This window comes from Schistocerca gregaria, chromosome 2, assembly GCF_023897955.1.
Source record: "Schistocerca gregaria isolate iqSchGreg1 chromosome 2, iqSchGreg1.2, whole genome shotgun sequence".
NCBI lineage: Eukaryota > Metazoa > Arthropoda > Insecta > Orthoptera > Acrididae > Schistocerca > Schistocerca gregaria.
Window position 1 is genome coordinate 459,195,971 of NC_064921.1, and position 15,417 is coordinate 459,211,387.

The 15,417-nt window shown below is 39.8% G+C and overlaps 1 protein-coding gene across 2 annotated transcripts in view; it reads left to right on the forward strand.

Moving 5' to 3' along the window:
• LOC126325742 (putative ATP-dependent RNA helicase TDRD12) overlaps window positions 1–15,417 on the forward strand; it is a 445,014-nt gene that overhangs the window by 408,248 nt on the left and 21,349 nt on the right. For both annotated transcript variants that reach the window (XM_049995275.1, XM_049995276.1), the window contains exon 26: window positions 5,735–5,856. In XM_049995275.1, the coding sequence (XP_049851232.1) occupies window positions 5,735–5,856 (122 nt within the window). The remainder of the gene's footprint in view (window positions 1–5,734; window positions 5,857–15,417) is intronic.

Sequence of the window (15,417 nt, forward strand, 5' to 3'; positions counted from 1 at the left end):
ACAAGTAGGTTTGAGGCATTGTGTCCTACTAACAGTGAGACAGAGCCACCAGTCTCTGCTTCTCCTCCTCATGCAGCACTCTCTTGTCTGTCTGCAGCCCAGGCACCCAGAGAGGGCAAAGAAGAGGTAGTTCCAGTGTTAAATGCAAAAAGGCCTTTATTAGAAAAATAGTGTAACTGGAAGGAAACAAACTGGATGTGCCCTCAGTGTGTAAGCAGTGAAGAATCATGCACCCTGTGGAAGAGCCCACCCTGGTAACAATTGAAAGCCTCAGCAACAACTAAACCTCAGTTTTGAGGCCATTCTCAGTTCTTTCCAGAGACTGATGGATGTGATGAAGGCAGCTAGCCTCACTCATGAGGTCTCTGTACAGTTGCCTGGGGACCGATAGGGGTGCTCAGGTCTGTAGCCGAGTGTAGGGTGTGAAGCAAAGGCTTTGTTGCCACAGTGACAAGGTTGGCTGTAGATTATTTTACCTATGTTGCACTGTAAAAACTGGTAATGTTGCCCTACAGGAACGGCCACCTGGGTGATAGAGTTTGCTTTCCATTTTAGCTGAAACTCTGAGATCACCAACAGAAAACCAGCATCACAGAACACAATTATTTTGACTTTCCAGATATCAAATACAGATACTGAGAATCTTAAAATAGTTGTTGTTAACTGACGGTGTATTCACAACAGAGTTCCAGGGCTAACGCATCTCATAGAAAGCAGCTACCCCCACTTTATGCTAGGCACTGGAATCTGGTTGACAGGTGAAGTAGAGAAAAGGGAAATTATTGGCAATAGTGGAAAGTATATCAGAAAGACAGGCAAGACTCTCTAGGAGGCGGAGTGTTTATAGTGACAGTCAGAAGTTGAGTGTGGCCAAAATGAATCCAACTGCAAAATAATATGAACAAGAATAACTATGTTCAGGGGTAGGTACATCAATAATCAGATGTTTCTACTGACCACTAGATTCAGACACATTGATCATGGAGTCGTTCAAAAATAGCCTTAACTCGATAGCACGGAAGTACCTTGAGCATACAGTAGTTATAGATGGTGACTAATCTATCCAGTATCTCGTGAAAAAAAATTAATGTGTTGTCAGCTGTAAGGACAGCCAGTCCTGCAAAGTGATACTGGATATGTTGTCTGACAACTGTCTCAAACATATCCAACAATACACACACAAAAGAAATATTTTAGACCTCCTGGCTGCAGACCAACCCATGACCAAAAATTACTTCAGTCTCCTGTGGATCCATCTGTGCTGAAAATGGAGACAACAGCTAGAAAACTGAAATATTAAGTTCCACTTTTTTGAAAACACATTTATACACAAGTATACTGTTGGACCAGCATTTGACTACAGCATGGACTCCCAGATGGCATTTGAAATTGATTTTAGTATTTGTGGTATGGTAAAACAATTAAGACTACTTAAAAGAAACAATGCACCAGGCCCTCACAAAATTTCAGTTAGATTTTACAGTGAGTGGACTGCAGAATGAGTGAGGTCATCAGTCCCATCAGATTAGGGAAGGAAGTCGGCCGTGCCATTCAAAGGAACCACCTCGGCCTTTACCTGAAGCGATGTAGGGAAATCTTGGAAAACCTGGCCAGACATTGGTTTGAGCTATCATCCTCCTGAATACGAGTCCAGTGTGTAACCAGTGCCCCATCTGGCTCGGTGAAAGTTGGACAAACAAACTATTAAGCAGGTGGGCATAATGGTTTGGCTCATCAGTGTACATAGAAATGTATTTAGCCAACAAGGTATGTCAAATGAATGACATTGATTATATGTATGGATACTAGGAAAGATTGAATTTTACACACAGCATTACATTCAGTGTCTACCCTCTGAAAAACTGCCCTTAATATTTGCAAATTGCTGTTTTAGTGTGTAGCTAAAACCTTCAAATATTCGTGTTCTGACCTATACCTCATTCCGTATCTCTCTCTCTCTCTCTCTCTCTCTCTCTGTCTCTCTCTCTCTCTCTCTCTCTCTCTCTCTCTCTCTCTCTCTCTTTACAAGTGCTTTGCCTGCCAAAAAACACATTTTTATTCTATTGGAAAGTCGATTGTAAAATATAACTGGAAGGAGTAAAGGTAACAATACACCAAATTCACTGGTGTCCAAAATTAAAGCAACGAACTGCTGTTCCCCCATATTGTTTCTAATTCACGGTATAATCATACAAACTATCAACAGATGCCTGTACAATCACGTTTTGTACAGAAGATGGCATTCCGGTTAGCAGACAACCACGTCCATGATGACGTCAGGGCACCTATCAAATAGGGTAGTGTTTTGCCAGGTAGTCCCAAATCCACAGTCACCAACATTGCAGTATGGCACAAAGAACACACCTACCAGACTCTCTGTGGTGGAGGGCCTGAAGAAGAATGTAAGCAGGACAGTTGCAAACTGATGAGGTCCGATGGCTCAATGAGAATCATTCTGTTATTTCTCGGATATGGCAACAATTTATAGAGGCTGAACACTATCTCGAAGACCAGGCTAGGATAGGGTCGACCATGTGTGATATCAGAAAGAGAGGACTGTTATTTGGCTATAATGGCATGACAGTACTGCCTTAGTGCTGCTTATCAACTGGCATCTGACGTCACAGCATCCCCTGGATGTGTTTTATCAAGGAATATGGTGTACAGAAGGCTTTGGCAGAATGGCCTTTATTAATGCTGTTTGCACAGATGAGTCCTAGTTTGATTTGGAGTGTGAGTCCCAATGTATTCACATCTGGAAGGAGCATGGAACATGATTTCGGGGTCCAAACATTGTGGAAAGAGATCGATATTGAGGAGGATCCCTAAAGGCGTGGGCAAGGATGTGTTGACCATTCGAACACCTCTTCATGAAATAGTACAGGTGAATTGGCAAGGTTTAACGCTGTCAGGTATCATAACGAGATTTTGGGACTTGATGTGCGATTGTTGTGAGGTGGTGTGGCCCAGATTTCGTATTGATGAACCACAATGCTCGACCTCACAGAACACAGGATGTTGATGTTTTCTTGGAAATGGAAGACACTGTAGGCCTGGCATGGCCTGCTCGCTCTCTTGATTTGAACCCCATAGATCATGTCTGGGGAGCACCAGGGAGATAGGCTGCAATGTATCAGTGTCCACCAATCACTCTCCAAGATTTGTGGGCAGCTCTGCAGGAAGAATGGCCGGTGTTGCCTCATCAAGAGGTTGATGATATCGTTCACAACATGCCTCATTCTATCAGGCCTGTATTGCTGCCAGAGGTGGTCACACCCCCATGCTGAGCACATTAACCAGTTGTTGGAATGTGTGTACAAATGCGTTAAATTCTTTACATTGTTTTTACTTTACTATCACCTGTTTGTACAGTTTTGTGGCAAAATAAACACAACCTTGCAAAATTTCCATTTGTTGCTTTAATTTTGGACATCAGTGTAGTTGAGCACTAAGCCATTTATGGCCGCACAAACAAAACAGTGAAGATTGTACATACACACAGATACACGTGCATGGCTGCACTGTCCCAGCTGGCAATACAGTACGTACACTGCAGCTCAGCTGCAGTCAGTGGTTGTATCAGGTGAAGTGGGCAAGGAGTGTTGGAGTAAGGACTGAGGGAAGGTGGCTGACAGCTAGGAGGGAGAGGCAGCCAGCATATAGTATAGGAATTGACACTGGTGAACCCGTTACGGCTGCTGGTTGGAGAAGTTCTGCACCCCGCACATTGAACACCATGGTTTGAAGGAATGGATTGGGAGAGGGAGAGAGCACAGACAAAAGAGCAATACTGCAGAGAGGAGGATGGCACAGGCAGTCTGCTGCCCACCACGAAGCAGATTCCCATGCCACATTCAGAGGCGTCCCTAATCCTCTGATTACTTTCAGGAACCAGATTCAAAAGAGCACCCCACCCATCACCCATTAACATCCTGGACTGGAACAACCCAACAGTATCATTCATCAGGGTGTCAGTTATATACCATTGTGCCCAGAAATGAGGATCATCTTACTCGCAGTCCTTTCGATCCCTCCCTAAGTAGTATTCTGTGAAATTCCATAGCCCATCCTAACACCACACCTACTCCCAGCCCTTTGCCACAAGGGTCATGCCCCCGTGGAAGACTCAGGTGCAAGATCTGCCTAATACATCCAGAAGGAGGTTAGTGTTCAATGTCTTATTGACTATGAGGTTATTAGAGACGGATTAGGATTAGGGAAGGACGGAGAAGGAAATTGGCCATACCATTTCGAAGAAACCATCCCGACACTCACCTTAAGTTATGTAAGGAATCATGGAAAACCTAAATCAGTATGGCCAGATGTGGATTTGAACTTCATGCTCTTGAACGCAGATCCAGTGTGTTAACCACTGCACTACCCCGCTCACTTTATCGGAGGTGGAGCCACATGTGAAAGAAGTCATTTCATATACCAGCTCTGCTGTAATTTCTGCACGCCCTTTTATGCAGGCTTGAAACTGGTTGTCTACCATAATGACTGGCCACTGACAAACTGTGGCCACAGGAAGCGTTGACTATATAGTGGCAGAATATGCTGCTGAGCCCAACATGTTAGAGTCCAATGACTACTTCACAACCATCTTGATCCTCCTCCCGAGCAGTATCTTCTCTGAATTACGTAGATGGGATAGTCATTGTAGCTCATCCTTTAATCGTGTAATCCTCCTTACTCAATTTTCATAGCCCCTGCCCCATACTCACATCACCACTGCCCGATGGCTCTGATTTGATTCACCCTGCCCTCACATCCTTCTCTCCACAGTTTGCCCCTTCTTTCTTTTTATGTTGCCCTCCTGATCCACTCCTCCACATGACTGTGCTTATTGTACATTGCACACCACTCCCTCCATGCAGCTCAAATGAACTCACCATGCCACATTCCTGTGCCATTCACCTGCTTCCCTTTATCTGCCTCACTTTCCCATCCCTGACAGCTGGGAGGGGGGTAGCAGACATATAGGAAAGGGATGATACACTGCTGAGGTCATTATGGTTGCTGTCAGGGGAAATTCTGCACAGTGCACAGTGAGTACCATGATGTGCCAGCCACACCCCATCTTCGTACTCTTTACTCATTTACTCAGCTGGCACAGTGTAGTTGTAGAGATGGTATGTGTTTATATGAATACTCCAATAGCTCCAAAGAAGGAGCCATCCTAAGCTATGAACATTCTTTGTCTTGTTTATTGGCCTATCAAAGACTCGGCTATTGAGTATGGCCTTTGTCAGCAGTAGACATGCGCACACACACACACACACACACACACACACACACACACACACACACACACACACACACACACTAACGCAACTTGCGCATGTGTGTGTGTGTGTGTGTGTGTGTGTGTGTGTGTGTGTGTGTGTGTGTGTTCTGGTGACAAAGGCTTTAATGGACGAAAGTTATGATTGTGTGAATCTTTTTATTGTGCCTATTGCGACTCAGCATCTCCGATATATGCTGAGTAGCAACTTTCTTTCTCTGGTATTGTTACAGTTTGTTACTCATGTATGTAGGCAAAATTAGTGATTCTTGATAAAGACTTACTTTCAGTATTCAAAATATTCTATGCTGACCCGTGTTTTGCTTGGATATGTTGCCAATAATAGTTTAAATGGTTGGCTTACATATAATGAATATATGTGCTGTGAATATTGTAGATTGAGATAATTTTTATTTGATATTCCATAATTTTTAGTTTATTTTGTTACAGCACAGACAATGATGGTCTTTATCACTTCATTTTAGAGACATATGGGCAATTTCATCCAGACAATATTAACCACTCTGCCAAAGGACTGTATGTGCAAATCAGGCTACAAAAAGTTTTGACAGGTAAATATCTCTTATTGCTTAAGGTAGAAAGGAAAAATCATAATTTACGTAAATACTGACGGAAAAAGAGTGAAAGTACTCTCTCTTGATAAGAGGCTGCAGCGCATTACAAATCAGTTGTCAGGAGATGAAGATGGTAAAAGCAAGATTGGAAGGGGGAAAAAAGAAAGAAAAAAAAATTTTAAGCGAAATGGTGCAGTGGTGAAATAATAGATCCACTTTATGCCGCAACAGTTTCCATCTTTGAAACTTCCCAGTTATCAGTCTCTGTTTACTGTTATTGTTGTTTAGCATTTGGAAGCACATTTGTTAGTTTAGTTGCATTTGAAGGGCCCAGAAAATAATACTAACTGGTTACTCTCAGTTATGTAATGTTCATAATGTATTATGGGTTTTATTACACTCATTGTTGGTATGAAGATTCTAAAAAAATTTAGACAATAGTATCATTAAAAAACTTGTTAGTAATTGCAGGATATATGTTGATATATTTTCTGTTACCTTTCTTTTATAACATTATGATAAATGCGTTAAAAGAATTATCTGTACTTACAATGCATGAGCAGCATTGGTTTTGTGAAAACAATTTCTGAATGTTCTATTGGAATCTTTGTCAACACCAGGTGATCTTTTATTGTTGCAAGACTTCTGTCTTGACTTCAGAAGGGCTAGTTGCTGAACTTGCCAGTTGGTTAAACTTTATAGATGTTTTCTCTCTGGTGCTTCGTACTATTTTTTCTCTGTTAGATTTAATAAATGATCATTAAAACTGCTTGCCAGTTGTAAATTATAGTTGTACATTTCTTAATGTAAATGAATGTAAAAATGTAAAAGCAAGCTCACACGGCTATGTGGAACATAAATGCTGCCTATAGAAAAATTAGAGATACCTCTGGAGGAAAGAGAAGCAGATGTATGAACATTAAATGCTCAGATGGCAGATTCGTACTAAGCACAGAAGATCAAGACACCTGGAGTAGGTGTTGGCCCCTCAGAATTATCATGATCCTTGAGAGAACCAACATTTGAAACTATTCCAATCCTGTTATGTGGTATGTATAAGATAGGCCAAATAAACTCAGACTTCAAGAAAAAGTATTACTATCCCCACACCAAAGAAGGCAAGTGATGAGATGTGTGAATATTTAGCAAACCATCAGATTAATAATTCATAGTTACAATATTATCTACAGAAGAAAGTAATGATTAGTAGATGTCTACCTAGAGGAAGATCAGATTGGTTTCTGAAAAAAAAAATCATGAACACTGAGGCAACTGACTCTACAGCTTTTCTTAGAAGATAGATGGAAGAAGTCAATGTATGTGTATGTTGTGTGAAGTTTTCAGGGATAAAATACAGAGAGCTGATGGTTATATACAACTTCTACAGAAATGAGACTACAGTTAATAAGAGTCAAAGGACATCAATAGGAAGCACCAGTTTAAAAGTAAGAGATACAGTGTTCTTTCCCTTCTATCTGTACATGATGCATGCAATTAAGGATGCCAAGGAGAAACCTGGCAAAGGAATTCCAGCATAGACATAAAAGAAAACGACATATCAGCTGAACAGAATGGGTAGTCTCTTGAGGAAAGGTTGTTGTTGTTGTCGTCTGTGGTCCAAAGACTTCAGTCTATATCCAGTGTTAACAAATTTAGTTTTTTAAGAAATGCTTTCCTTGCCAATCTACATTTTATACCGTCTCTACTTTGGCCATCCTCAGCTATTTCAATAGCCAGACCACACACACATCTACTGCTTTAAGTGTCTCATTTCCTAACTTAATTCCTACTGCATCACCTGATTTAATTACGCTGCATTCCATAACCCTTGTTTTTCTTTTGTTGGTTATATTATACCCTTCTTTTAGGTTACTGTCCACTCCATCAAACTGCTCTTCCAAGTTCTTTGCTGACAGAATTACAATGTCAATAGCAAACCTAAAAGTTTTTATTTATGTATTTTTCCATTTTTTTTTTCTTTTGTTTCCCTTACTGCATGCTATAACATCTGGGATGAGCAACAATCCCTTCTCACCACTGCTCCCTTTTCATGCCCATCAAGTCTTACAGCAGCCATCTTGTTTCTGTACAAGTTGTACGTAATGTTTCGCTCCCTGTATTTTACCACTGCTACCTTCAGAACTAAAAAGAGTGTATTTCAGTTGACATTGTCAAAAGCTTTTTCCAAACATCCAAAATTTGTAAACATAGGCTTGCCTTCCCCTGGTCCATCTTCTAAGATGTTTTAGAGCCACTATTGCCGTGTATGTTCTTACATTTTTGTGGAATCCACCCTGATCTTCCCTGAGGTTAGCTTCTACCAGTTTTTCCTTTCTTCTGTAAATAATCTGTGTTAGTGTTTGCAACAATGACTGATAGTTTGATAGTATTCACACCTGTCAGCACTTGCTTTCTTTGGAATTGAAGTTATTACATTCTTCTTGAAGTCTGAGGATATTTTACCTGTCTTGTTCATCTTACTCACCAAGTGGAATAGTTTTGTTATAGCTGGCTCTCCCTAGAAGCTTCAGTAGTTCTGAGGGAATGGCATCCACTTCAAGGGCCTTGTTTTGGCTTTCTGCTCTCTGTGAAATTCTTCTCACAGTGTTGTACCTCCCATCTCAGTTTTATCTACTTCCTCTTCCCTTTCTATAATGTTGCCTTCAAGTTCATTTACCTGTATGGCCCTTCTATATACTCTTTCCACCTTTCCTTTCTTTGCTTAGTAGTGATTTTCCAGCTGAGCTCTTGATATACAATTGCTTCTCTTTTCTCCAAAAGACACTCTAATTTCCTGTAGGCAGTGTCTATCTTTCCCCTAACGATACATGCTTCTAAATCCCTACTTTTCTAGACATTTTGCACTTTCTATCAATCACATTTTTTAGACATATGTATATTTTGTATTCCCTTCATCTGCTTTCTTTGCTGCATATTTATATTGTCTCATTTTATTAAATAAATTCAATATCTCCTGTGATACCTGTTTCATTTTCTTCTGCCTTCACTATTTCTTCTCTCAAAGCTACCCACTCATCATCTCCTGTATTTCTTTTCCCCTGTTTCTCAGTTATTGCCTAACGCTCCCACAGAAACTATCAACAATCTCTGGTTCTTTCAACTTATCCAGGTTCCATCTCCATAATGTCATGTCTTTTTGTGATTTCTGCTGTTTGTCTTCATTTCGTGACTATTAACGTATGGCCAGAGTCCACATCTGCCCCTAGAAAGGTTGTACAGTTTAAAAGTTGGTTACAAAATATCTCTTTTACCACTACATAATCTGTCTAAAACTTTCCGGTATCTCCATGTCTCTTCCACATATACAACCTTTTTTCATGATTCTTAAACCAAGTATTAGTAAAGATTAAATTAGGCTCTGTGCAAAATTCTACCTGGTGGCTTCCTCTTTCATTCCTTTCCCCCAATCCATATTCTCTTCCTACTGCTGAATATACATTTCTCCAATCTCTTCATCATTTGCGGAGCTGTTGGCATATCAAGTTGTATTAATGTCTTGTTTTGATTTCACATCTGTCTTGACTGCAATAATGTATTCACTATGCTGTTTGTATTAGCTTACTCACATTTCTATTTTCTTATTCATTATTGGATCTTCTGTATTACACATGTTTGATTTTGTATTTATAATCATATAGTCACCTGACTAGAAGCCCTGTTAATCATGCCACTGAATTGACTGATCCCATCTATATCTAGCTTCACCCTATCCATTTGTCTTTTTAAATTTTCTAATCTATCTGCCCGGTTAATGGATCTAACATTCCACTCTCTGACCAATAAATTGCCAGATTTGTTTTTCCCGACGACGACATCCTTCTGACTAGTTCCTGCCTGGGGATCCACATGGGGGATTGATTTACCTCTGGAATATTTTATCCAAGAGTAATGCCATCATCATTTAACTGTACAGCAAGGCTGAATGCTCTCAGGGAAATAACAATGTAGTTTCCCCTTTGTTTCCAGCCATTCACTACACGAGCACGGAAAGGCTATGCTAGTTACAAGGTCAGAGGAATCAGTCACCCAGGCTCTTGCCCCTGTGACTGCTGAAAAGGCTGCTGCCCATCTTAAGAAACTGCACATTTGTCTTTCTTCTCAACAGATACTGCTTTGTGTTTGTTGCATCTACAATATGTCTGTGTGTGTCATAGAGGGACCCAAGCTATCCCACCATAGCAATGTCCATGAGGCATGAGATAAGACATCAACAAAAGTATAACAAGGTTTGCAGATTATAGACAGATTAACTCTGGCGATGCTGATCTAATTAGATTACGAAATGCAATGCTAGAAGTTGTTTTAGAGTTTTGCTATCTTGGGAGAAAAATAACTGTTGAAATATCATAAATTTGGGAGTCTTGTATGGTACCTAACTACTTCCAGGAAAAATACTTCGTGGTGTTAGCTGTCATGGTAATTCATGTATAGAAATGTGCAGACTATCCAAAGTAGAGGGGATATAAATTTACAGACTGGCAATAGCAACAAATATTTTTGGAAAAAGAGAAATGTATTAACATTTATTGAATCAAATCATGGAAAGGAGAGCTTTTAAGGCAGTAATCACCTAAAACAAGAGACATTTTGAAGTATCAAGGAATAGTTAAGTTGGTAATAGAAGGAAGGGTGTATTGAAGAGCGAGACTACAGTAATCAGGTTCAAGTTGACGTATCTGCATTAATTATGTAGAGGTGAAGAAGCATATAAAAGTTAGACTAGTATCGAGGGCTGCCTCAAATCAGTCTCTGGACGAAGACCTTACAAACAGCATAATAATTCATAATGATATGAACTATGTTTTGACATTTTGCCCTGTTTCTTGTTTATAAAAATTTCTACAATAATTTTAAAAATGTTAAGAAGTTTGTAAATCTGGATGTTATGTCAGAAATTAGCAGTTATGGCAGTTAATTTTTGAGATAATATCCAAGCTTGTAGACTTTTTAATAAATTTTCTTAATACCCTCTACCACCACTGCCATCACCGTCATTGCCATCAGCACTACCCATTTTATTGCCTCTAATACCTCCTCCTACTTTTTGCATTATTGTATTCCAGTTTACACATCTATAACCATCCTTCTAGTTTACTAATGTCAGCTACTTCCCTTCCATTACATAGACTGCTGAGCTTTTAGTTCCTTCCTCAGGGAGGATAGATGCATAGGTTGGTGAACGTTAGAAAGGAGGGGTAGGTCACTCAGATTCCAGGATGAGAGGGACCCACCTGTTGTGAAGACCATATTAACAAACTTTTCTTTTTGAAAAACACTTATATTGCTATTTTCAAATTGTATTTTATACCCTCACAATTTCTGCCAATCTCAGTTATTTTGCTGTTTTCGTGTCTCACTTCCAACTCTAATTCTGCCAACATCACCTGACTTAATTTGCCTGTATTTTGTCATCCTTATTTTTCCTTTGGTGATAAAACATTTTGAAGACACTATCCATTCTGTTCAACTGTTCCTCTAAAAGGATTATAATGTCCTTGGAAACCTCTAAAGTTTTTATTTCTTCTCCCTGAACCTTAAGTCCCTTCTCATAATTTCTCCTTGGTTCCTTCTAATGCTTGCTAAGTGTACAGATCGAATGACATTATAGGTAGGGTGCAACATATCTCACTCCCTCCCCAACTATGTGTTCCCTTTCATGTCCAATTTTTATTACTTCAGTCTGGTTTCTGTACAAGTTATGGATAACATTTTCCTTCCTTTTTTTTTACCATGCTTTCAGACTTTCAAAGTTTGAATTCCACTTAACATTGTCAAAGGCTTTCTCTAAACCTACACACACTATAAGCGTTTCTTCACTCTGAAAAAGATTTTTTTGGGCAATAAAGAATATTATTATTATTATTATTATTATTATTATTATTATTATTATTATTATTATTGTTATCATCATCATCATCATCTTCATCATCATCATTGCTTCCAGTTGCCTCAAGAATATACCTGGTGCCTTAAGTGATCTCACAATATTTTATGCAAGATGTAGGTGGTTTCAGACATTACTGAATCTTGTACTTCACTATCATTATAACGTACTGTATTTTGGACAGAGTGGTCTTCAAGTCATCTAATTTTTATTTTAGGGCACTAATTATAACAGGGATGAAATCAGTTTTAACATTCCAAATTTGACTAACCTCACTCACCCTTATATTTCAGTTTCTTTGGGTTTCTGTACAATTAATGTTCCCATCACACAAGACTGACAAGGAGAGGTCCCCAGCGGTGGGATCGACGCTTGAAAGCATATATATGGTAAAGTCCCAGGTATCACAGTCTGCAACCATTCCTACTGGTGGGCCCTCATTTGCAAGTAATCTATAAAATTTTTTTTCGCAATTTCGTGTGCTGCTCTACAACTTTAAAAAAGAAATCTCATACAAACTGGTTATGTAGCATACAAAATGTTCAGGGCACAAACCTTATTAGCAGCTTTCAAATTTTTATTTTATTTTTAAATTTTTGCTGAACTGACTTTGATATTATTTTTATTCAGTTACTTGTAATTGAAAAAAATAATTTTTATTCAGTTACTTGTAATTGCCTCTCCCCCTGAACCATGGACCTTACCGTTGATGGGGAGGCTTGCGTGCCTCAACGATACAGATAGCCGTACTGTAGGTGCCAGACAAACGTGTGGTTCCTGAAGAGGGGCAGCAGCCTTTTCAGTAGTTGCAAGGGCAACAGTCTGGATGATTGACTGATCTTGCCTTGTAACACTAACCAAAACGGCCTTGCTGTGCTGGTACTGCGAACGGCTGAAAGCAAGGGGAAACTACGGCCGTAATCTTTCCTGAGGGCATGCAGCTTTACTGTATGATTAAATGATGATGGCGTCCTCTTGGGTAAAATATTCCGGAGGTAAAATAGTCCCCTATTCGGATCTCCAGGCGGGGACTACTCAAGAGGATGTCGTTATCAGGAGAAAGAAAACTGGCATTCTACGGATCGGAGCGTGGAATGTCAGATCCCTTAATCGGGCAGGTAGGTTAGAAAATTTAAAAAGGGAAATGGATAGGTTAAAGTTAGATATAGTGGGAATTAGTGAAGTTCGGTGGTAGGAGGAACAAGACTTCTGGTCAGGTGACTACAGGGTTATAAACACAAAATCAAATAGGGGTAATGCAGGAGTAGGTTTAATAATGAATAGGAAAATAGGAATGCAGGTAAGCTACTACAAACAGCATAGTGAACGCATTATTGTGGCCAAGTTAGATACGAAGCCCACATCTACTACAGTAGTACAAGTTAATATGCCAACTAGCTCTGCAGGTGACGAAGAAATTGAAGAAATGTATGATGAAATAAAAGAAATTATTCAGATAGTGAAGGGTGACGAAAATTTAATAGTCATGAGTGACTGGAATTCAGTAGTAGGAAAAGGGAGAGAAGGAAACGTAGTAGGTGAATATTGACTGGGGCAAAGAAATGAAAGAGGAAGCCGCCTGGTAGAATTTTGCACAGAGCACAACTTAATCATAGCTAACACTTGGTTTAAGAACCATAAAAGAAGGCTGTATACATGGAAGAAGCCTGGAGATACTGACAGGTTTCAGATAGATTATATAATGGTAAGAAGGAGATTTAGGAACCAGGTTTTAAATTGTAAGACATTTCCAGGGGCAGATGTGGACTCTGACCACAATCTATTGGTTATGAACTGTAGATTAAAACTAAAGAAACTGCAAATAGGTCGGAATTTAAGGAGATGGGACCTGGATGAACTAAAAGATCCAGAGGTTGCACAGAATTTCAGGGAGAGCATAAGGAAGCAATTGACAGGAATGGGGAAAAGAAATATGGTAGAAGAAGAATGGGTAGCTTTGAGGGATGAAGTAGTGAAGGCAGCAGAGGATCAAGTAGGTAAAAAGATGAAGGCTAGTAGAAATCTTTGGGTAACAGAAGAAATATTGAATTTAATTGATGAAAGGAGTAAATGAAGCAGGCAAAAAGGAATACAGACGTCTCAAAAATGAGATCGATAGGAAGTGCAAAATGGCTAAGCAGGGATGGCTAGAGGACAAATGTAAGGATGTAGAGGCTTATCTCACAAGGGGTAAGATAGATACTGCCAACAGAAAAATTAAAGCGACCTTTGGAGATAAGAGAACCACTTGTATGAACATCAAGAGCTCAGATGGAAACCCAGTTCTAAGCAAAGAAGGGAAAGCAGAAAGGTGGAAGGAGTATATAGAGGGTCTATACAAGGGCGATGTACTTGAGGACAATATTATGGAAATGGAAGAGGATGTAGATGAAGATGAAATGGGAGATACGATAGTGCGTGAAGAGTTTGACAGAGCACTGAAAGATCTGAGTCGAAACAAGGCCCCCAGAGTACACAACATTCCATTGGAACTACTGACGGCCTTGGGAGAGCCAGTCCTGACAAAACTCTACCCTCTGGTGAGCAAGTTGTATGAAACAGGCGGAATACCCTCAGACTTCAAGAAGAATATAATAATTCCAATCCCAAAGAAAGCAGGTGTTGACAGATGTGAAAATTACCGAACAATCAGTTTAATAAGTCACAGCTGCAAAATACTAACGCGAATTCTTTACACACGAATGGAAAAACTAGTTGAAGCCGACCTCGGGGAAGATCAGTTTGGATTCCGTAGAAATGTTGGAACACGTGAGGCAATACTGTCCCTACGATTTATCTTAGAAGCTAGATTAAGGAAGGGCAAATCTACGTTTCTAGCATTTGTAGACTTAGAGAAAGCTTTTGACAATGTTGATTGGAATACTCTCTTTCAAGTTCTGAAGGTAGCAGGGGTAAAATACAGGGAGCGAAATGCTAGTTACAATTTGTACAGAAACCAGATGGCAGTTATAAGAGTCGAGGGACATGAAAGGGAAGCAGTGGTTGGGAAGGGAGTGAGACAGGGTTGTAGTCTCTCCCCGATGTTATTCAATCTGTATATTGAGCAAGCAGTGAAGGAAACAAAAGAAAATTTCGGAGTAGTAGTAGTAGTAGTAGTAGTAGTAGTAGTAGTAGACTTAGAGAAAGCTTTTGACAATGTTGATTGGAATACTCTCTTTCAAGTTCTGAAGGTAGCAGGGGTAAAATACAGGGAGCGAAATGCTAGTTACAATTTGTACAGAAACCAGATGGCAGTTATAAGAGTCGAGGGACATGAAAGGGAAGCAGTGGTTGGGAAGGGAGTGAGACAGGGTTGTAGTCTCTCCCCGATGTTATTCAATCTGTATATTGAGCAAGCAGTGAAGGAAACAAAAGAAAATTTCGGAGTAGTAGTAGTAGTAGTAGTAGTAGTAGTAGTAGTAGTAGACTTAGAGAAAGCTTTTGACAATGTTGATTGGAATACTCTCTTTCAAGTTCTGAAGGTAGCAGGGGTAAAATACAGGGAGCGAAATGCTAGTTACAATTTGTACAGAAACCAGATGGCAGTTATAAGAGTCGAGGGACATGAAAGGGAAGCAGTGGTTGGGAAGGGAGTGAGACAGGGTTGTAGTCTCTCCCCGATGTTATTCAATCTGTATATTGAGCAAGCAGTG